This window comes from Neopsephotus bourkii, unplaced genomic scaffold (assembly GCF_033783945.1).
Source record: "Neopsephotus bourkii isolate Nb327-2 ecotype Australia unplaced genomic scaffold, CSIRO-AGI_Nbou_v1 NB_39, whole genome shotgun sequence".
Classification (NCBI taxonomy): domain Eukaryota; kingdom Metazoa; phylum Chordata; class Aves; order Psittaciformes; family Psittacidae; genus Neopsephotus; species Neopsephotus bourkii.
The window spans coordinates 444,235-465,032 of NW_026900556.1; the positions used below are offsets into that span (position 1 = coordinate 444,235).

The window sequence follows — 20,798 nt, forward strand, 5'->3', positions numbered from 1 at the left end:
GGCGGCGCGGGGCGGCCGGGTGCTGCCGCCGCCGCTCTCCCCGTTCCTCAGGCGCTGCCGGCGCGGAGCAGAGCGGGCCGGGCCGGGCCTGCCCGGGCCCGCCCGCCCGCTGCTCCCGCCGCCATCATCACCACCACCACCATACCCCCGCTGCCGGCCCGCTGCCGCCGGCCCCCAGCCGCCACCATGCAGGAGCTCATCGCCAGCGTGGACCACATCAAGTTCGACCTGGAGCTGGCCGTGGAGCAGCAGCTGGGGGCGCAGCCGTTGCCCTTTCCTGGCATGGACAGTGCGTGCGGGCACCTTGAGGAGCCGGGTTGGGGGAACGGGGGGAGGTTTCCGTGGATCTGAGCGCTTTGCTAAGGGCTTGTCCTTAAAGCCACCCGAATTCCGCGTCCCCGGTGAGGTTTGTGTGTTAACCCAGGTGTTACTGCTTAGTGAGAGCCTGGAGAATGGAAGTTGGGGCGTTATCATGAATAAACATCGCTTTCCTGCACAGTAACTGGTGTTGTATCCCCATTCCCTTCTGATGGATGAGGTATTTTGATGATAGGGAGGCTTCGAGGCCTTGGGTAATATGGTTTAGAGCGAGGTGTCCCTGCCCATGGCAGGGGGGTTGGAACTGGATGATCTTAAGGTCCTTTCCAACCCTAACTATTCTATGTTTCTCCTTTGGGTATACCCATGGTCTCGGCTCTAAGCCTTTCCTTTGGTCTGATAACCAGATGCAGGTGGTCTGCAGGAGACTCTGTTTGCTGAAGCTTCCAGGCTCCTCAGTTTGTGTTTTAACTCCCTCAAACACTGTGGTTCCTGTTGGACCAGAAAGGGATAACGCACCCACGGTTGTTTCAGGCTCTTGTGGTCAAAAGCTGTAAGGCTGTTGTTGCCAGGGCTGTAATTGCAGTGTGCACTGACACGATTGACTTAACAGCAGAGGGAAACCCAGTCAACACAACCTAAATACCTGGTGGAAAGCAAAACAAGCACCACTAAGTCTCTGCAAGTTCCCTTTGGTTGCCCCACAACAAGAACGCAGGTGTTTGCCAGGGTCGTAATGGAACAAGGAACTTAAGCAGGGCAGTAAGTTCCCCGAACCGGACCAAAGCACTGCTTTCCTTTTGATATTAAGGACCAAATGGTCCCTCTGGGGAAGGAAATAGGTTAAAAGTTGCCACCAAACTGAGTTAAAATGAGTTATGTTTCTTCTCTCCACAGAATCCGGCGCGGCTGTGTGCGAGTTCTTTCTAAAAGCGGCCTGTGGTAAAGGCAAGTGAAGTTTCCAATGGAATTACGGGGCTGGAGAGAGGGAAACCAGAGGTTCCAAGCACTGCCTATGGTATTCTTGTGGTTTTAAAGCCTAGAGTGAGGATGAGACTGAAGGATGCAGCACTTGGGAAATAATGGTATTGAGGAGTGGGGAGGTGAATAAGTGATGCAACCAGTAAAGGAAGGTTTGAACTTGCCACACACAGATCTTGCTGTGGATGTGCTGGGATTATTGCTGTGGCTCTTGGTAGCTGGGATTCTTCCACGTAACAAGGGATGGGACAAGAGGAAAACGGCCTCAAGCTGCACATGGGGAGGTTTAACTTGGATATTAGGAGCAATTCCTTCCCCAAAGGATGCTCAGGTATCAGGACAGGCTGCCCAGGGCAGTGCTGGAGTCACCACCTCTGAAGCATTCACAAACCATATAGATGAGGCCATAAGTGGTGGCCTTGGCAGTGCTGGGGAGCAGTTGGGCTTGATGATCTTAAAGGTCTTTTCCAACGTGCTTGATTCTATGATTAAGAGCTGGAGGCTGTTGCTTACTGGGCGACATAAGGCTCATCTGGACCTTCCTGTTTTGCTATTACCGCTAAAGACTAAATTCCTAACAAGAAGTGGTGTCTTCCAAACCCTGTCTTGCAGAGGAAGACAATAAAAAGCATTGCTATTGCCCTGTGCCACCTTGTGCTGTGTATTTTACGTGTTGTTCTTTCCCTTCTCCTTGCCCTGTCCTTCCGCAGGGGGTATGTGCCCGTTCCGACACATCAGTGGGGAGAAGACAGTTGTTTGCAAACACTGGCTACGAGGACTGTGCAAAAAGGGAGACCAGTGCGAGTTTCTACACGAGTATGACATGACCAAGATGCCTGAGTGTTACTTCTACTCCAAATTTGGTAAGGGCTGTTGTAACTCCTACTTCGCATTCCTTGCTGGCGTGGGAGTCTGGTGAAGAGGATCCTGGTACATCCCTGTTATCCATCTGTGGAGCGTTACATCTCTTTTCTGTCTGATGATATTAAACCGTAATGTTTTCAGGTGTTAGTCCTTCACTTTATTACCCCCCTAAATTTGTGACCTACTATAGATGTCTCCTCTCTCAAGAGCTTGTCCCTTGGGGAAAGAGTTGGGAAGTTCAAGTTTTGACTGTGTTTTATGCCTTACGTTCTCTTTGGGTACAAGTTGAGTAGGCCGAGCAGTTGATCTTTGCATGACTCTTTATTTGGGGGAGACGATGAGCAGCAGAGGGCATGGGGGTGCAAAACTTTTATGCACTTGCTTTCCAGCTCTGGAGATGTGGACATAATGAGGCAACTTGCTGTCAGAAACTTACAGTCTTGTAGGTTTCCTTGGATTGAGGTTAGTGTGCAATTTGTAGTTTCTCCACCCTTCTGGTGCACTGAATGTTTGGGTTTTGTTACCATGACTGCTCTTTTAAGTTTAGTTCGTGCATTGTTTCTAAAAGCACACGTGTCTTATCCAGCCTGGTAGAACTTTGCCCACCAGGGGTGAGTCCTTGGTGTTCTTCGTCTAGGGTAAGGCAGGCAGTATGACTGTTGTGCCTGAGTTTATCCATGCTGGTAATGCTTTGTGGGAGCTACATGAGCCAGGTAACGTTTTGAGAACCATTTGATCTCGAACCTGCACAATTGACTAATAAGTGTGTTTGCCTTTGCTACAGGGGAATGCAGTAACAAAGAATGCCCATTCTTGCACATTGACCCGGAGTCTAAGATCAAAGACTGTCCCTGGTATGACAGAGGCTTCTGTAAACATGGTATGTCCCACAGTTGCTGCTTCTGTGGCTGTAACTCAAGGGTAGGGTGTTGCTGTTCTTTCTCTGAGTGATTTGCTTGTGTACTTGCTGCTACTGAGTGCTGGGGTACGTATACATGGAACGTGAACTGCTGAGCTTTGTGTTGCAGGTCCCCTCTGCAGACACCGGCACACTCGGAGAGTCATTTGTGTGAATTACCTGGTAGGATTCTGTCCAGAGGGGCCTAGCTGTAAATTCATGCAGTGAGTATGCTTCCAGGCTTGGCCTGTCATCTTGTGTTTGTGTTTATAATCGGGTCTATGTCAAACAAGGGTGCTCCAGTGCTTCCCAGTGGCTTTGGAGACTTGGCCAGTGTTTAGTTTCTTGTAATGATCTAAGGATATGGGGCCAGGGTCTCTTTAGGGGGTTACCCTGAAGACTTCAGAGTGGAGATCAAATCTCCTCAGTGCAGTGGGATCACATGGGTTTATCAGATAATCATAGAATGGTTTGGGTTGGAAGGGACCTTAAAGCTCATCCAATTTCAACCCCCTGCCTTGGGCAGGGAACCCTTCCACTGGAGCAGGTTGCTCCAAGCCCCTGTGTCCAACCTGGCCTTGAACACTGCCAGGGATGGGGCAGCCACAGCTTCTCTGAGCACCCTGTGCCAGCGCCTCAGCACCCTCACAGGGAAGAGCTTCTGCCTAAGAGCTCAGCTCAGTCTTCTGTTCCAGAAGACTTCACAGCTAGAGGGATGTACTACATCCCAGATTGTAATTTTCCTATAAATAATTGCTGAGCATCAGAATGGAAGGAGAAGTGGGGAGGGGGAAAGTCTGTTCCCTATGGGCTGAACTGACTTGGCTGAATGCTTGGTTGGTTGGAGTTAATTGAGCTGATGGTAAAATGTTGACCTATGATTTAAGGATCAATTTTCTTGTTTCCATTTAATCCAGCCCTCGGTTTGAACTGCCAATGGGAACCACAGAGCAACCACCGCTGCCTCAACCAACACAAGCACAGCAAAAGGTACACAGTTCCCTCACTTGCAAAGCACTGCCTGCAGTGCTCTGTAGTCAAAACTGGACACCTGGGCTCTTGCTGGAAAGTCTTTATTGGAGAAATACTCACTGAATGAGGGAAAACCCTATTTTTATGAGAGGATATGATACTCTTTTGTATTTAAGGACTTGGAGAACAAATCCTAATCAATCACAAAGCACTGTTCTCCTTCCAGCCTTCTCATGTCCACCATCTGATCACAACAGACTGGCTGCTGCCTTCATCCTAGTACCGTGAGGATTTGCTTTGTTCTGTTTCTCCCCATGCCTTGGTTAACCTTGGTCACTGGTACTGTCCTGCAGCTCAAAGGCCAACAGTAGCAGTTCTGTTACTTAGGGGTACTGCCTGGAAGAGAGGGTGCAATGCAATAATGAAGCAGTGGACAACAGTGAGTGCTGTTAGTGATGAAAACCCTACCATTGCTTCAACTGTACGTGGAGATGTAGTCACAGAGCACTCCCACGTGACATAGAAGCACCTCATACGTGGTTGTGCAGCAATCTGCCAGTTTTTGTAATCTATGTGATACCTGTCAGTGATGACAAGGGATATTTTGGCAGCCTAAACCTACTCCCTAAATCTGCTTTCCAGAGAAAAACAGAATTGCTGGGCTTTGTAAGCCTCAGTGCTCCATTCCTTCTCTGTGCTACTCCAGCTGGCAAAGCACCCACACACAGATTTGGAGGAAAATTGATCATTTGATGTATGGGGTGCTCTTTTCCCTTCTAACAAAGTAACAGCCGGAAAGTTCTTTATCCTTGATGCACTTAACGACTCGGAACTCTTCTCCTGACCAACAGAGGACACCCCAAGTCATCGGAGTCATGCAGTCTCAAAATAACAACGCTGGGAACAGAGGACCCCGGCCGTTGGAGCAAGTCACCTGCTACAAGGTAGGCCAGAGGGGAGGGAAAGCAGAGGGTGCTGGATGTAGGAAGTACAGAGTGCATGTCCCAGCACCCTGTCCAGCTCAGTGTTAACAGAATCCAGTGCTGGGGAGTCAGCCACTTCCCTGGGAGATTATTCCAGTGACTGGTTGTTCCTCTTGTGTCCAGTCAGAATCTCCCCAGCAGTAACTTGTCCCCACTGCCCCTCATCCTTTCCATGTGACTCCTTGTAAAAAGGGAGTCTTAGTCTTTGTAGCCACCCTTTAATACTGGAACATGGTGACAAGGTCTCCCCTAAGCCTTCTTTTCACTAGGCTGAACAAGCCCAGCTCTGTCAGCCTTTCCTTACATGGCTTTCCACTCCTTGGAACATTGTGGCTCTTCTCTGGACCCTCTCTAGCCTGTCCACATCTTTATTGCATATTAGGGACCAAACCTGAACCCAGTATTCCAGGTGTGGCCTAATGTGTGTCAAGAGTGGGATGAGGACATCTCTTTCTCTGCTGGTGATGCCCTAAGTCAGGATAGCTGACTGGGAGTGTCCCACAGATCTTTGATACAGTGCCCGTTAGGTGGAATAGTCTTGGAATCTTCTTGTGTGTTAGAGCTCTGCACTGTTCATAGCGGTGCGCTGCGAGCTCTCTCTTCTGTAGTACAATAACATGGCATCATGTTGCTCCCAGCACAGAAGCAGCTTTTGCTCCAAGGAGTGGAAACAGCCCATAAATCACGTCCCTTGTGACTCTGTGGTTCACTTCCCCTGCAAAATGCTGCATCTTCCATACACAGCATCTGAACAGATGCTGCTGATAAAGGCAGCCAGAGGAAACGAGCTGTAACTGTGTAATAATTGCTCTCTCTTCCTTTCTCTTTTAGTGTGGTGAAAAAGGTCATTATGCCAACAGATGCACCAAAGGACATCTGGCCTTTCTCAGTGGACAGTGAAAAAGCAGAACGAAGAGTGCGAGGGAGTTATTAACGCTGAGAAAAGGTTTCTGCCTAGCACTATGTCTTGAACTATTAATCAGGGGGTTTTTTAATGCCATTACTGAAAGAACTGGTCAGAGGCTGGCTGCTGCTAAGCAACATTTTTGTAACTGTCCACAACTTGTTTTGTTTTATGTTTTAACCTTTTTAAAATAGATTTTGGCCTCTGCCTCTCTTCACTGAGCCCTGCTGAAAGGTAGATCTAAAAGCCAATCGATAACGCAAACCCCTCACTGGTGCAGCACTCTACCTAAATGTGTCTTCTGCCAGTGTTTCTTTAAAGTGTTTTCCTTCTGCCACTTCTCTCTGGGGAACCTATGGAAGCAGGCAGACTGGGAAAACTCATACTTGAAATGCCTTCCCTTCAGTGAGGAAGCAGGGATTCTGCTGTCCTGTAGCTCTTAAAAAGCAAAGTCGTGTTCCCAGGTCCAGCCTGTTGTAGTCGATGAGCTTGTCCTGGTGGCTCACTTAAGGCTTCACGTATGTGAGGCTGTAAAACTCTTATCCACTTGCTTTGTTTCTGTGCTTTTTGCTATACTGAAGGTTCGAAATTCATCTTCTGGGTGAGAACTGATCAAGGGGAGAATAAGTTGGCATCTCTGTGCTTAGCCAAACAGTGAGGAACAATGATTATAGGAAAGCCATGCCTGTGCTCATGTTCCCTTTGCAAACAGCAAGGAGAAATGAACACAGCTTGAAGACAGGAATAGATTTGTCTCAGCCCCCCGACGTCCAGCTCACACTGAGCAGGTATTTCCATAGCCTAAAGACTGAGAAGTGAAGAGATATATTCTTATGGAACACTGCTTTTAAAAGTGGTAGAGTGTTCTGAGAGCAATTTTTGTAGCCAAACTCCTTTCGTTTTGTGAGAAGATTATTTCCAAAGGGCCAATGATAAAACACCAATTAAAAACAAGACAAAAAATGTACCGACAATGTGAGCCTCATTGATTCTGAGCCCTCTCCTTTGCTGCCTTTTTGGTTTGTTTTTATTGAAATGGACTGATGGAAAAAACTGGGTGTGAATTTCTTTTCTTGTAAGAACAAGGCAATGTGCCTGGATGAAGTGACCAGAGCCTGTGTTGAATGACTGCTATTATTTCACTGTGGAGAGTCAGCCAAAGCAGGTGTTTCATGACAGACCATTGGATGCTGCTTGTAAGACATTGTGCCTGCAGAGGCCGAACAGTGGTTAAACTGTGTGTTACCTGTGTGTAACTGGACATATGGAAAAGGAGCAGAACACTTTGGTACCTGGTCACCTTCCTCATCTAGTTGAGTTGATGGTCTTCCCTATCTGAACAGATGCTTTGCAAACCCAAAAGCCTTCCTGTTACCACCATAGCTCTTCAGAGATTGTTCTCATCCCTTAAGAAGTGCTTTTCCCTCTCCCTCCTGGTCAGAAAAGCATACTGCATGTTGCACCTGCAGCTACAAGCATCAGCAGGTAGCATGGCAGGATGTGCTTGCTGAATGGGACCAAACCCTCAGATGCTCCTTTAAGCTGCAGTTATGAACATTGTGGCTCTTGTTAAAACTTCCCAGCACTGCCTTGAAGTCAAGCAGTAGTTTCCGTTTTAATATAAGCTTATACACATTCAGAAGAGCCCTCCAGCTTCTGTTAGCAATGAAAGCAAGGTTTTAATAGAAATATCAGGTTATCAGAGGCAAGCAGCATTAGAATCCCAGTGACAGTGTGGGAGTTGCAGGCCTCTTTAAAGCTAGACCAACTGGAAACTGCCCAAATACCTGCAGTCCCCAGCTGACAGCCTGACTAAGGATCAGAAACACATGGCCACACCACCAAGCCACCTAAAGCTCAGATACTGTTCTTTCAAATCAAAATGCATCCTTTCAGCTACTTCCATCCTGTACTAATGGGCATTAAGAAGTAATCTAATGCTTTTTACTTTTATTCAAAGTTAAAACAGGGATCAGTTGTCATAGTTTCCCAACCCTTAGGTTTTAGGGGTGAAACTGAGAAGCCAAAACCTCACTTGCACAGTACAATGAACAAGTCAGTTACGAGAGTGTCAGCTCAGTACACATGAAGTGTCTGCACTTTATTATTGGTCATAACAGTACAGATGTTAGTATGAATAGTTGTGATGTCTTCAGTCAGGGTAACTGTTCAGTAGCCAGGTCTGTTCCAGAGCTGTACCTTCACTTCCTGAAAGCCACACTTTCAGTGGTACTTCCTGCGGCGGTCGTGCTCTGCAGCATGCAAAACAAAGCAGGTTAGTTTTACTGAAGTCACCAGAAATACACACCACACCTGAAATTACAGCAAAGAAAGCACTCTGAGGACAAACCCGAGCATGCAGTTTCTAAGCACCATCAGGTCAGACAAGCAACAAGAGCTACATCACCAAGAAACCACTGGCCATCTGATAAGTTAGTAAATACTCAAGTGTTTTGCAGCTAAATGAAGCCTGCTTGCTCACAGGCTGGGATTCAAGCAGCAGTGGTGTGCACAGCCATCCACACAAGCAGCCTCCCAAGCCATGCTATTCACATAGAGCCACAGTGCTTTTACTTACTCAGGTGGCTGTAGCTCCAGATGTAGCTGATAACCACATAACCAGCGAGCACCATGGAGATGCCACCCAGGCCCCCTTTCCTCACATCGATGTATTTATTGTAGTATCTGTTGTAACCTGCGGAGGAAGGATGTTGTCAGAGGAGTTACACACTGGGCAGTGTCTCAAAACAGCCTGGTTTCACACAGCTTGGGTAAATGGTTTCTAAGGAACATGCGAGGGTCTCAGAGAAGAGAAGGATGGGTGGAGACCTCAGAGCACCCTGCCAGTATCTGAAGGGGGGCTATAGGGATGCTGGGGAGGGACTCTTCATTAGGGACTGTAGTGATAGGACAAGGGGTAATGGGTTCAAACTGAAACAGGGGAAGTTTAGATTGGATACAAGGAAGAAGTTCTTTACTGTGAGGGTGGTGAGGCACTGGAATGGGTTGCCCGAGGAAGCTGTGAATGCTCCATCCCTGGCAGTGTTCAGGCCAGGTTGGACAGAGCCTTGGGTGCCATGGTTTAGTGTGAGGTGTCCCTGCCCATGGCAAGGGGTTGGAACTGGATGATCTTAAGGTCCTTTCCAACCCAAACCATTCTATGACTCTAAATCTACCCGAATGCCATAGCATACAATCCACAGAGCATACATAAAATCTACAGCAAAGGGCATGGGTCAAAACTTACACAAGAAGGCATACAAAAACAAGTCTTTGGTGGATAAAGCCCAAGCAAGAAACAAATCTACCGATGGAAAAACACGATGCTAAAAAGGAGATGCTGTTCTGAGAAAGCAAAAAATCACCCCGAACCAGCCCGATAGTACCAGATCCCCCTCCACATCCAGCACCCAGCGATGCTCATGCACCGATGTGCCTTAGCTCCGGCAGGAGAAGGGATCCGCACCCCTCATTGTTCCCGCCGGCCGCGGAGCAGGACAGCTCCTCTCACCTCTTCGTATGGCCCCCAGGATGCCGCCGGGGGTGAAGTCCCTCATGGCCAGCCAGCTGGGCAGCTGTCCCAGCTTCACGTCCATCAGCTTCATGTCCTTGAGGAGAACTGCAGCACATAAAGAGACAGACATAGCCGGTCAGAGGGGACGGGAGGGAGGGAAGGAGGGAGCCGCGGTCACCTTGGGGCCCCGCCGCACTCACCCGGCGGCTGCGCCATCTTGCCGCTGTGAGGGGCCGACAGGGAAGCGCCGCGCTGAGGCTGCCGGGAGGAAGGTCGGGCGGAACCCGGATGTTGGGGCGGGTGGCGAAGGGCTGGCGCCATGTTGGGGGGGTCCGGCCTCCCTTGGTGACCTCCATCGGCCCGCTCCGGACCGGCCCCCAGAGGAGGTGATGGCCGCGGTGGTGTCGCCTTGTCCCTTCCCATCTCCTCACCGAGGGGCTGGTTCCTCAATGGGGGCGGCAGACGCTGCTTCCATCAGTGGGCATGTGGGGGCCTGCCAGCATGGAGGCCTGTCACTGCGCTGGGGTCTCCATGAGGGTTTTCCTGCCCTGAGAGATCTCAGCAGCAGCAGCAGCAATGGAACCATGGAACGGTTTGGGTTGGAAGGGACCTTAAAGCTCCTCCAGCTCCAACCGCTTGCCATGGACAGGGACACCTTCCATTAGAGCAGCTTGCTCCAAGCCCCTGTGTCCAACCTGGCCTTGAACACTGCCAGGGATGGGGCAGCCACAGCTTCTCTGGGCACCCTGTGCCAGCGCCTCAGCACCCTCACAGGGCAGAACTGCTTCCTTACACCTTATGCAGGGTGTACTCTGATGGTAGAAGGTGCCAGCATCCCTGTGAGTGTCGGGTGTTAGCGCTGCAGCTTGTGAGGAAACAGCAGGGAGAGAAAACCCCACCATTTCTCCATCAGCATCATCCCAAGACCTCATTATCGGGTTGGGGGGGGCTGCTGGTGTCCCACAAATGATTTTTCTCCAGTTCTGAACAAGCTCTTAGCCCTGTAAATGTGCATCCATAGATAGGCTATACTGCAACATGCTATAGATTTGCTATCATATTTCAGTGTAAGAGATGAGGGCTTCTCAGACCTCTTTCAGGGGTCACCCCCTCTCCTGCAGTCTTCTGAGGTGGAATGTTTAGCTGTATTTTTCATAGGGATTAGGTGGCAGATGAATAACGTACCCTGCGGTTCTATTTCACTGCCCACCCAGGACTTTTCCCTATGGGAATATGCTGCATTTTACCACAGTTCCTCAGGAAGGATGCCAAAGGCATTGGTATACAATGGAAGTAAACCTGCATAACCAGAGTGATGGAAGAGGTAACGTGCAGATAAAGACATCTTTTGCCTCCCTGCAATAGGAAGGAGCCGTCAGGAACTATTTCGTATTCCCGAGTGGCTTTTTAGGGGATTTAATGCACTCAGGCGCCCAGAGAGAGCAGCATCGGTGGTGGGACGGGGGTGAGGACTCCGGCAGGTGTCACCCGCATGTAGCACAACGGAGCCGCAGGAGGGATGCTCTCCATGAGCCTGACCTCTAGAGGTTGTACATGGAATCATCCAGGTTCGCATCAGAGTTAGGTCTTGTTTATGGACAGCGAAGTGATAACAGCAGTGAACGGGGAGCAGCCATCCACCGCTGTGTCTGACAGCGCATCCAGGACCCCATAGTGCCTGGATATGAAATCCCCATCGCACTTAGAGCTGTTGAGACGGATCGGAGATGGTGAAAACTAAATCAAGGACGCTGAACGCAGCCCACAGAGCTCCTCCATAAACTGATCTTTGCAGCTTGAACTTCCTTGAGGTCATAAAGTCTTATTCCACATTCATTCCTCCTGGCACTACAGTATCCCTGCGTTAGGGTTTGTGTTACCCGGTATTACATGAGTTGAGGTACTCTGTAAGGCGTCTTACACAGTGGCTGGTCTGTTTCACCTGCTTGTTTATGGAAATTCATTTATTTACATGGAATAGTGCTCTCCCATAGCATAGCGTTAAAAATAAAAGCAGAAGGAATAGATTACTGCCTGTTTTTCCTTTTCCTTATTATTAGAAAGTAGGATTAGGGAAGAACACTGTGCCTGATCCCTTGAAGAAAGGCTTCCAAATTTAGTCCTTGTTAAATGAGTTAAAAATACCCTTATTAAAAATTTATCCTTTATTATTTCACTTTACAGGTAACTGTCGTTTTATTGCCGAGTGTCCCCCGATGAACTGTGTGGCCTTTTTATACTCCTTGCATAAAAGCATGCTTCAGACTCGCTTCCCTCGTTCTTGCAAGGCGACCTATTGTTTTAAATGGGATCGCTCATGCAAGGCACATTAATTCACCTGCAGGAAGAAAGCCAGTTGTGGGTGCCTCATTTTCAGGAGTTCCCTGCAGAGCAGAATAGCACATCAAGTTCCTCAGAGTGCTTATAGCAAGCTCTGGAGGCATTTGCTTTGTTAGGGCAGGAATGGAAGTCAGTAACAAGGGAACATCTCCCGTGCAAGCAGAGACAGCACTGACCCAACCCTTGGCCTTGTTCTGCTCTGGTAGAGTAAGAGAGGCATAGTGCTGTTGTCTTTGTGCCATCTTAATCCTGCACCAAGCGGGAAGAGTTAATGGTTTGGATGGTGGGAGGTTTTGCAGCACACGTTTCCTGCCTTTGACCTGTGCTGCTGGCCAAAACACAGGGTCCTGTTGGTTGATGCAGATGGGGGGAGGAGGAGGACTGATGAAGGAAGGCATTTCTGATGTATTTCTGTTTGCTTACAAGATTGCTCACAGCCCTGCTTTTCTGAACACAGAAGGAATCACGCAAGTGAGAGCCAGTTTCCTTACTTATAGCTCCAGACCTGCTCCAGGCAGCAGTGTGACCCCAAATCCCTCTGTTTTCTTGTATTCAGGTTTTATATCAATGATTGTTCAGGCTCTTTGAAGTTTCTGTTCCCTGCCTGTTTCAATGTGCTGTCTTCTGTCTCCTCCTCCACCTGAACTGTGTTGTTCAGCCACACATAACCTTGTTCCTTTTAATATCCTACCCAAAACTGTCCTCCCAGAGCCTTCAGGTACTTGAGCAGTTTTGCATTGTGGGTGAAAATAGACTTAATGTCTCCTTCAGCTACCCTAAATAAAGGCATGCAGTTCAACCTACTGATTGCAAGCAGGTTTAACCCAACCTATAAAACTAAAAGCCTAATGGAGTGTTGCCCTGAGGTTTTCAGCTTACTGAAGACCCCTCTAGAAAATGCTGTGAAGTTTATAAGTAATGGCATAGAAATAATAGGGACTACGTCAGTCAGAAACCCGGAGTGTTTGCAACAGACGTCAATGGGTATGAAAGAGGTTTCCTTTTTCCGGTAGCAGCCCTAACACATGACATTGGAGCTTTCAACCCACAGTTGTGGCCTGAAAAGTTAAGTAACACTTCATTAATGTCGCTGAAAAGGAGAAGTAAAGGAGAAGTAAGAAGTGTAACACAACATCTCTCAGTCTGGGAGGAGGCTGGGATCGTCTGTTCTGTGGTGTGTGCCACCCCTTGGAAATTCAGGGTCTCACCTGGGCCTGGTGGTCACTGATAACACAGTAATTGTAGAACATCAGGTGGGAAGGGACCTCAAGGATCATAGAATCATAGAACACTTAGGGTTGGAAAGGACTTTAAGATCATTCAGTTCCAACCCCCCTGCCATGGGCAGGGACACCTCACACTAAGCCATGGCACCCAAGGCTCTGTCCAGCCTGGCCTTGAACACTGCCAGGGATGGAGCATTCACAACCTCCCTGGGCAACCCATTCCAGTGCCTCACCACCCTCACAGTAAAGAATTTCCTCCTTATATCCAATCTAAACTTCCCCTGTTTAAGTTTTAACCCATTACCCCTTGTCCTGTCACTCAGTCCCTAATGGAAGAGTCCATCCCCAGCATCCCTATAGGCCCCCTTTGGATACTGGAAGGCTGCTCTGAGGTCTCCACGCAGCCTTCCCTTCTCACAGTATCACAGTAGGAACGTGTCCAGGCGGGTCTTGAATGTCTCCAAAGAAGGAGATTCCACAACCTCCCTGGGCAGCCTGTTCCAGTGTTCCGTCACCCTCACTGAGAAGAAGTTTCTTCTCAGGTTCAAGTGGAACCTCTTGTGCTCCAATTTGTACCCATTACCCCTTGTCCTTTCATTGTTCGCCACTGAGAAGAGCCTGGCTCCATCCTCGTGACACTCCCCCTTTATATTTATATACACTAATAAGGTCACCCCTCAATCTCCTCTTCTCCAAACTATAGAGACCCAGCTCCCTCAGTCTTTCCTCATAAGGGAGATGCTCCACTCCCTTAATCATCTTAGTTGCCCTGCGCTGGGCTCTCTCCAGCAGGTCCCTGTCCTTCTTAAACTGAGGGGCCCAGAACTGGACACAATATTCCAGATGAGGTCTCACCAGGGCAGAGTAGAGGGGAAGGAGGACCTCTCTCGACCTACTAACCACCCCCCTTCTAATACAACCCAGGATGCCATTGGCCTTCTTCTTCTCCAAGCTGAAGAGCCCCAACTTTCTCAGCCTGTCTTCATATGGATTATCTGGTCCAGCCTTTCTTAGCAAAGCATGGTCTAGATGAGATGTCCCAGCACCTTGTCCAGCTGAATCTTAACAGAACCCAGTGGTGGGTAATCCACCACTTCCCTGGGGAGATTATCCCAGTTGCTGATTGTTCTCATTGGGAAATGTTTTCCTTTTGAGTCCAGTCAGAATCTCCCCAGCAGTAACTTGTGCCCATTGCTGCACATCTTTTCCATGGGACTCCTTGTAAAAAGGAGCCTCTGTCTTCTTTGAAGCCACTCTATAATACTGCAGCATGTTGATAAGGTCTCCCTGAGCCTTCTTTTCACTAGGCTGAACAAGCCCAGCTCTGTCAGCCTTTCCTTGTATGGCTTCCCAGTCCTTGGGTAATCTTTGCGGCTCTTCTCTGACCCTCTCCATCCTGCCCACCTCCTTTTTGCATAGCAGGAACCAAAATGGAACCAAGTATTCCAGGTGTGGCCTGACAAGTTCCAAGTAGAGTAGGATGATGACTTCTCTATCTCTGCTGGTGATGCTCTTGTTGGTGAAACACAGCATCCTGTTGCCTTTCTTTGCTGCAGCTGCATACTGTTCACTCCTGTTGAGCTTAATATGCAGACACAGTGCCCATAGGTGTGTAAAGCAGCACAGAGTGGCCTTCAGGAAGGTCAAGAGATGAGGATTTACCCACCTGATCCTGTGCCCACTGAAACGGATGACAAAGCACTCAGTGCTTTTAATAAAGGATCAAACCTACACAAGTGGACAGATAGGTTCTGAAACCCAGTTTGGCACAGGATGCTTCTTGGCTCCTAAACACTTATTTCAATCTGATGTCTTCCAACCAGCATAAGCTAAGTGGCTGCAGCCATCAAGGAGAAAGAGAAATCATGGGCTACCAGCACTGCCAGAAGCTCAGTGGTGAGATGCAGGTTTCATCAACAAGTCATTCTGGTCCCAGGTAGCTTGATCCAGTTATTGTTTGTTTGTATGACCAGTTGGATGTGATGAGAGCAGGGCAGCTGCTCTGCAAAGGTCTCAACCTCATTCATCTAACATTGTGCTTGTGGTAGAAACCAGATCCCTGAGTTGAACAGGCTGAGAAAGGGGGGTGGAGTTTGGAATCTTTTCCATGGCCTTTGGAAAATGGTGAATTGCCTTGTGTAGATAATAACACCTGAGGATTGACCCAGCAGAAGCAGTTGGGAGAATTAACCTATGACTGGAAGCAAATTGCTTGCTCTGTGTTATCACTGAGCCACTTTCCTTAGTCAACTCCAAAACACTTTACAAAGCAGACCACTTCCCAGTGATTAATAGTTTAGCATGTACACAGTTCTTTTCTCCTTCACAGCACTTGAGTATTGATGCATCTTCATGCTCCTCTGAGAATGTATGTGAGGGAATGTTATGATTATCTTCTCAGGTGGAGAAACTGGAACCCTTGTTTCAGACTGGGACAGAGAGATTCCTCCTCTGGTCCCATCTTGCTGCCCTTTGCTTGTATGCAGCATCAGTTGCAAAAGTCCCTTATTGTGTAGGTCTTTGTTCAGCCTGCTGGTTAGCTAAATATATACCTGTGGGGAGGTAATTACATGCTATCAGTGGTAAAGTGTACTGAAATAATTCACGTTCATTAAAACACTTGCAAACCCAAGGCAGGGATTTTCACTAAGATAAACCTGCAGCAACAGCTGTACCTGACACTGCTGCTTCCCATAGACAAACATGGAAGCAAACCCAGGCACCAGTAAAAATCACTTTCTTCATGCTAAGAAGAGGAAAAACATGCACCCATTGGGAGGGCCAGTGGTGGTATCAATCCAGAAGGGCAGTGCTGGACACACCTTCCATCTGTGCAAGCAGATAATGCCTTCAGGAGCATGGGGAAGATTGGTGTGATGAATCCCATCTTAACAATGTGTCTGGTTAAGTGTCAGTGTCCTGGCAGGAGGGTTGTATCATCACCCTGTTACCATCTCTGAATCCACTGTCAGGTCCTCCAACACAATCAGAATCAGGGAATGGTTTGGGTTGGAAGGGACCTCAAAGCTCATCCAGTTCCAACCCCCTGCTATGGGCAGGGACACTTTCCACTGGAGCAGCTTGCTCCAAGGCCCACCCAACCCAGCCTTGAACACTGCCAGGGATGGGGCAGCCACAGCTTCTCTGGGCACCCTGTGCCAGTGCCTCAGCACCCTCACAGGGAAGAACTTCCTTATATTTAATCTCAGTCTCCCCTCTGACAGCTTAAAGCCATTCCCCCTTGTCCTGTCACTACATGCCATTGTAAAAAGTCCCTCTCCAGCTTTCTTGTTGGCCTATTCAAGCACTGGAAACTGCTCTAAGGTCTCTGCAGAGAAAAGAAGTACAAATTCCTGTACTTTTCCTCTCTTCCCACATTTACATCTGATGAAAATAATGAGCACTTTCACAGCCTTGTGTGGATATTGTCTGTCTGACCTTCCCAGCTGAAGCAGCTGATGGATGTTCTCCCTCTGTACCTTGTATCTTGGAAGAAGCTCAGTCGCTAACGTGAGTCTGATGTGACCGAAGGCACTGGTGGGTTTGGGATGTTATCACTCCCACAGCTCTATGGCACACACTGATGTTGCTTCCTGCAGATCTCAGAGCACCACCAGTCTCCAGTTCTACCCAGTGCATCTCCCCACTGAACACTTCTGGGAGGGCTGGTATCCCAGTATCCCAGGGTTTCTCTTTCTTCCTGGTGGCTGCAGTCACTTAACCTATGACAGCAAGAAGATACCAGATGGAAGGAAGTGCTTAGGATCCAAGAAACACTGCTGTTTCCTTTAAACCTCCTTCTCTTCTTTTACCAGCAGGTGAGCTAAGCATCTTACAAGCCACAAAAGAATCAGGAGATTTGTAGGGCTGCAATGGGAGAGCCACAGCTCAGGTCCAGGCAGGGAATTGCCTCTCACTAGGTATGTCGTATGAACTGGCCTTTGCACATCCAGAGTTAGACCATCCCTCCTTCTCCAATCCATAGATGCAGTCACCACTGCAGGATTCATGGCTGTGTGTGATTAGGTGGTGGGTGAGTTGGTAAGATACCTGCTCCTCCATCTGTTTTCCCTTCTCTCAGTGCTTCTCTGTGGTGCAGCATGGATGCACGTGTGTTTGTTTGCATCACTCTCTCCCTGCATGTATGTCTGTGGGTTTTGTTGTCACACATCACTTACAAATAGCGATGCTTTGCACTCCATCCCCACCTTGCACCAGATGAAGCTCTAGTTTCTTGCAAGGTAGTGAAAGCAGCACCGATATGTCTAATCAGAGGCCACATTATCCTGTGTGCTTGGCAAGAACTGAGCTTAAAGCCAGGGTGAGAAAGAGATTCCTCTCTAAAGATCAGCTAAGAGTCCAGTGGGATTTCAGCCATGCCACTGACATTCCAACAGGGCAAACGTGGGCACCCTCCTTCCCTCTCCTGCTGTGCAGCACCAAGTGGGAAGGGCTGCAAGGGACTGGGAGAGGGGAGCCAAGCCGCAGCAGGAAGCATTCAGATGTATTTCATTTCAGGGTGACCTTTAACAGGTGTGGATTTACTGATGGGGAGGGGAGAGGGAAGTAAGCAAGGGATTAAGGGGACTTTACTCTCCCTCCACTTTAAGCACCAGCTTGCACAGCGTTCCAGTACTGTGAGATGCAGTTTGTGGCTGTATGGTTTTATATCTTCTGTCTCACTTGGTTCGGGGAGGTTCTGCCCCTGGTGCGTAGCACTGCTGGGGTTCAGTAGATAGCACACTGCACTGTTAGGTGTCTCCGATTTAAACCTGGGAAAGGGGAGAAAAATCACCCTCTTATAGGCAAGAGTTGGGATTTAACCTATAGTGGAAGTGCACAGTTCAGGCAGACACAAGGTGTTGGTACATCCCTGGGTGACTTTGCCTGGAGTCACTTCTTGCCCTAGTGCTGCTCCATGCTGCTGAACAGCTGCTCTCCTCTCCCCCAGTGCCTGCTGCAGTTTGGTGATGGATTAAGGCAGCTCTCCGTTTTCCTCATCCCTCTCCGAGGGGAGTTGTAAAGTTGAATTAATTGCATTTTGTAAAGCACGATGGGCTCCTTGGATGATAAATGCTACACAAATGTGGAGTATTTTTTAATGAGTGCTGTGTGACGGCTGCTGCAAAGTGCTTGTTTCATCAAACTGCTCTGAGCAGCAGAGGCTCCTCACCCTGCTGCTGCTACCAGGCGGCAGCGGTGCCAAGCGCTCTGTCTTTCATGGGCTGTTTGATTTGAGGGTCCTAAGGCAGTTTTGGAAACTTTAACAAAACAAAAGGCAAGGGATGTATGTGTATATCTGTATTTGGTATAACTTTCCCTTTATATACGCAGTTATACATATACATTATACAGCAATACCACCTCTCAATAGGGAATGGAAAGATCGGCTGGCTGTGAGGCTAGATGTCATGGCTCTGTGGCAAAGGGATGTAAACCTGCTCTAGTTTTGCCTGGCCCCAGGTCAGGCACCAGACTTCTGGCACCGTATAGTTTGTATTTTACAGGTTTGTATGTAAAATCAGCCTCTGCAGCGGCTCTGGTCCTCCCTCCTAAGCAAACAAGGTTAAAATGAAGCCTGTTCACAGAACTAAGGGTGGGCTCCTGAAGGAAAACGGCAGCCTGCTGTAATTGAAAGCAGTGTGCAACTCGTTTTGCTGGAATTTGGTCAGGAAAAAAGGAAGTAATTTCTTAAGCTAAAAGACTTGCCTTGGGGCTGGAACTTCAGCCTTCCTCCAGAAAGCTGCTTCTGCTGTTATCAGACTGCTGAAGCGTCAGATCACTGCGGAACAGAGGAGAGATATGACTTGAAGGAGCACTTAAAGTAGAGCCTGGAAGAAACAGTCTGTAGATTTCCATCCAGTGATGGCTCAGGCCTTTGGGATCCAAGGATGCTCTCAGCAGAGGCTGCTGGTGGTGTGGGATTGAAATGGTGGCATCGATCAGTCAAAAGCCCCCTTTGCAGTACCCTTCCCTTTAGGCTGTTGCTTTAAATTCACCTCTTTTGGATCTTTTATAATCTCTGCTTCTTTTGGCAACCTAGAGTTTTCCTTACGGGGAGAAGAATGGCCTCTCTGTAAGACATTGGCTGTGCCAGGAAGGAAAAGAAGACACAAGTAATGAGCTGTTGAACCCATAGTGAGATGAGAGGGAAGAGTGAGACATTTTAGGGAATAACCAACCCATCATCCAATCTCACAAGCCATTTGTCTTCCCTCATTGTAAGACAACACCATAGTGGGCGAAATGTAGGGCCATTCTTCAGAAGATTTATTGCCCTGTAGCATCTGTGTGAGAAAACAAGTGCTGAGTAGAGCAGGAAACTGGAAGTGGATTGCACAACCTGCCACTTAACAAAGTTCTTGGATCTTCTATGGGAAGAGAGTGCTGGAGTTTCAGAGCTGGCTCTGCCTTTATCAGTCCTGGGAGAAGAACCAGTGTTGGTTTGGTTGGAGCTGATAGAGGCTTTATCATTTACTGGTCTATATAGTAAGAGGATTCCAGAGTGCTGCTTTAACCAGCAGAGAGGAAAGTACTGCCCAGTGCTGTGGTGGATCTGACTGTGCCTAGCATCAGTAATCCAAAAGCACGCATGTGAGCTACTGGAGTTTACAGGACCTCTGACAAGAGAGGGGTGCCTGTGTTTCCTGCCTGTGAACGTATCTCTTTACAGCCCTCTGTATGTACAGCATTTTCTCAGAACCCAGCCTCAGGGACAATTATACGTTAATAGCTACTTCTTTCAGAAGCAGCCAGCCCTGCTCCTGAGAAACAGCTATTTTCAGGCAGTCTTGTTCCTGAGGAACTGCTATTTTTAGTGAGTTCTATTTCTGAGGCAAAAAAAAAGAAGAAGAAGAAGCCATTTCTGCATCCCTCCACCATGGCCCAGACCCACTGGCTGTGGTTGACTTGCATCCTGCAAGAGGCATTTCCTCTTTCCATCCCAGTAACCTGAAGAAAGTGGTTCTCCAGCCATTACTGAAAGCAGCAGTCTGAGCTGGGGCTAATTAGTGCAGGGAGGGCTTGTGGGAGGCAAAGCCTTGCTCATGTACTATAGATTCCATTAGAACGAGTAGGGAGATGTAATAGGGTTCTCCTGGGACATGCAGGACTTTTAGATACCTAATTTGGAAGTCCGTTCTGGTATCCATTTTCAACGTCCCAAGAGTAATGATTAATCCTGTACTCCAGGTTTCTCTGAATCAGCTTGTAGCTGTAGTAAATACGGGCTGAACATGATAACGTCATTGATGCTATGGGTAAATGACTTGAGGCAAGAGAAGCTCAGGTTTTGTGGCCATTAACTCACTGTGCACAGTTATCTGGCAGGGATTTCAACCCAGGAATCTGCAGCTCAGATTAAAGAGGCTCCATCAGAGCTGAGGAATGTGGTGTTTGGCAATATAAGTAGTTAATAAGCTGAAGGCCCCATAAATGCACCCAGCAATGCTGTGTTCTCATTCCTGCAGCATCCCAATGGCACGGACCCGGAGATACTCTGTATGTTCTTGAAGCCGTGGCCTTTCAAGGGGCATTTAATAGATGCAACCACATGAAGATTCCAGTAATACCCTTTTGTTATTCACTGATTTAATGCAAATACTGGTGTCCTGACACAAGGGTGAAGGCATTCTCACCGTGCTGAAGCTGCCCTGCATTTCAACAGAGCCTGTACAAAGTTCATCTCAGGTGTGTTATGATCTCTTCCCTACAGCTGCTTCCTGTGGCTGAAGGTAACAGGCTTGGATAACAGTGGCATCAGCAAAGAACATACACTGGAACCACATCTTGGCAGGTT

The 20,798-nt window shown here is 48.3% G+C and overlaps 2 protein-coding genes across 2 annotated transcripts; one reads left to right on the forward strand and one right to left on the reverse strand.

Moving 5' to 3' along the window:
* Positions 1 to 9: 9 nt before the first annotated feature.
* On the forward strand, positions 10 to 6,887 carry CPSF4 (cleavage and polyadenylation specific factor 4). The gene is made up of 8 exons (XM_061346413.1): positions 10 to 289; positions 1,216 to 1,266; positions 2,010 to 2,162; positions 2,948 to 3,043; positions 3,192 to 3,285; positions 3,979 to 4,051; positions 4,885 to 4,977; positions 5,848 to 6,887. The coding sequence occupies exons 1-8, from the start codon at positions 187 to 189 to the stop codon at positions 5,914 to 5,916; spliced, it is 732 nt and encodes a 243-aa protein (XP_061202397.1). The 5' UTR covers positions 10 to 186; the 3' UTR covers positions 5,917 to 6,887.
* A 1,104-nt stretch (positions 6,888 to 7,991) lies between these two features.
* On the reverse strand, positions 7,992 to 9,783 carry ATP5MF (ATP synthase membrane subunit f). The gene is made up of 4 exons (XM_061346392.1): positions 9,635 to 9,783; positions 9,432 to 9,539; positions 8,499 to 8,615; positions 7,992 to 8,172 (listed from the first exon to the last, which is right to left on the reverse strand). Exons 1-4 carry the CDS (start codon positions 9,753 to 9,755, stop codon positions 8,144 to 8,146), a joined length of 375 nt encoding a protein of 124 aa, XP_061202376.1. The 5' UTR covers positions 9,756 to 9,783; the 3' UTR covers positions 7,992 to 8,143.
* Positions 9,784 to 20,798: the final 11,015 nt, after the last annotated feature.

Excerpts from the sequence above, each read along its gene's own strand:
- ATP5MF (XM_061346392.1), bottom strand. The coding sequence starts at position 9,755 with ATGGCGCCAGCCCTTCGCCACCCGCCCCAACATCCGGGTTCCGCCCGA. Across the intron at positions 9,540-9,634 it reads CAAGATGGCGCAGCCGCCGG|TTCTCCTCAAGGACATGAAG; the intron begins GTGAGTGCGGCG and ends TATGTGCTGCAG. Across the intron at positions 8,616-9,431 it reads CCTGGGGGCCATACGAAGAG|GTTACAACAGATACTACAAT; the intron begins GTGAGAGGAGCT and ends CTTCCTCCGCAG.
- CPSF4 (XM_061346413.1), top strand. The coding sequence starts at position 187 with ATGCAGGAGCTCATCGCCAGCGTGGACCACATCAAGTTCGACCTGGAG. Across the intron at positions 2,163-2,947 it reads TTACTTCTACTCCAAATTTG|GGGAATGCAGTAACAAAGAA; the intron begins GTAAGGGCTGTT and ends CCTTTGCTACAG. Across the intron at positions 3,044-3,191 it reads CAGAGGCTTCTGTAAACATG|GTCCCCTCTGCAGACACCGG; the intron begins GTATGTCCCACA and ends TTTGTGTTGCAG.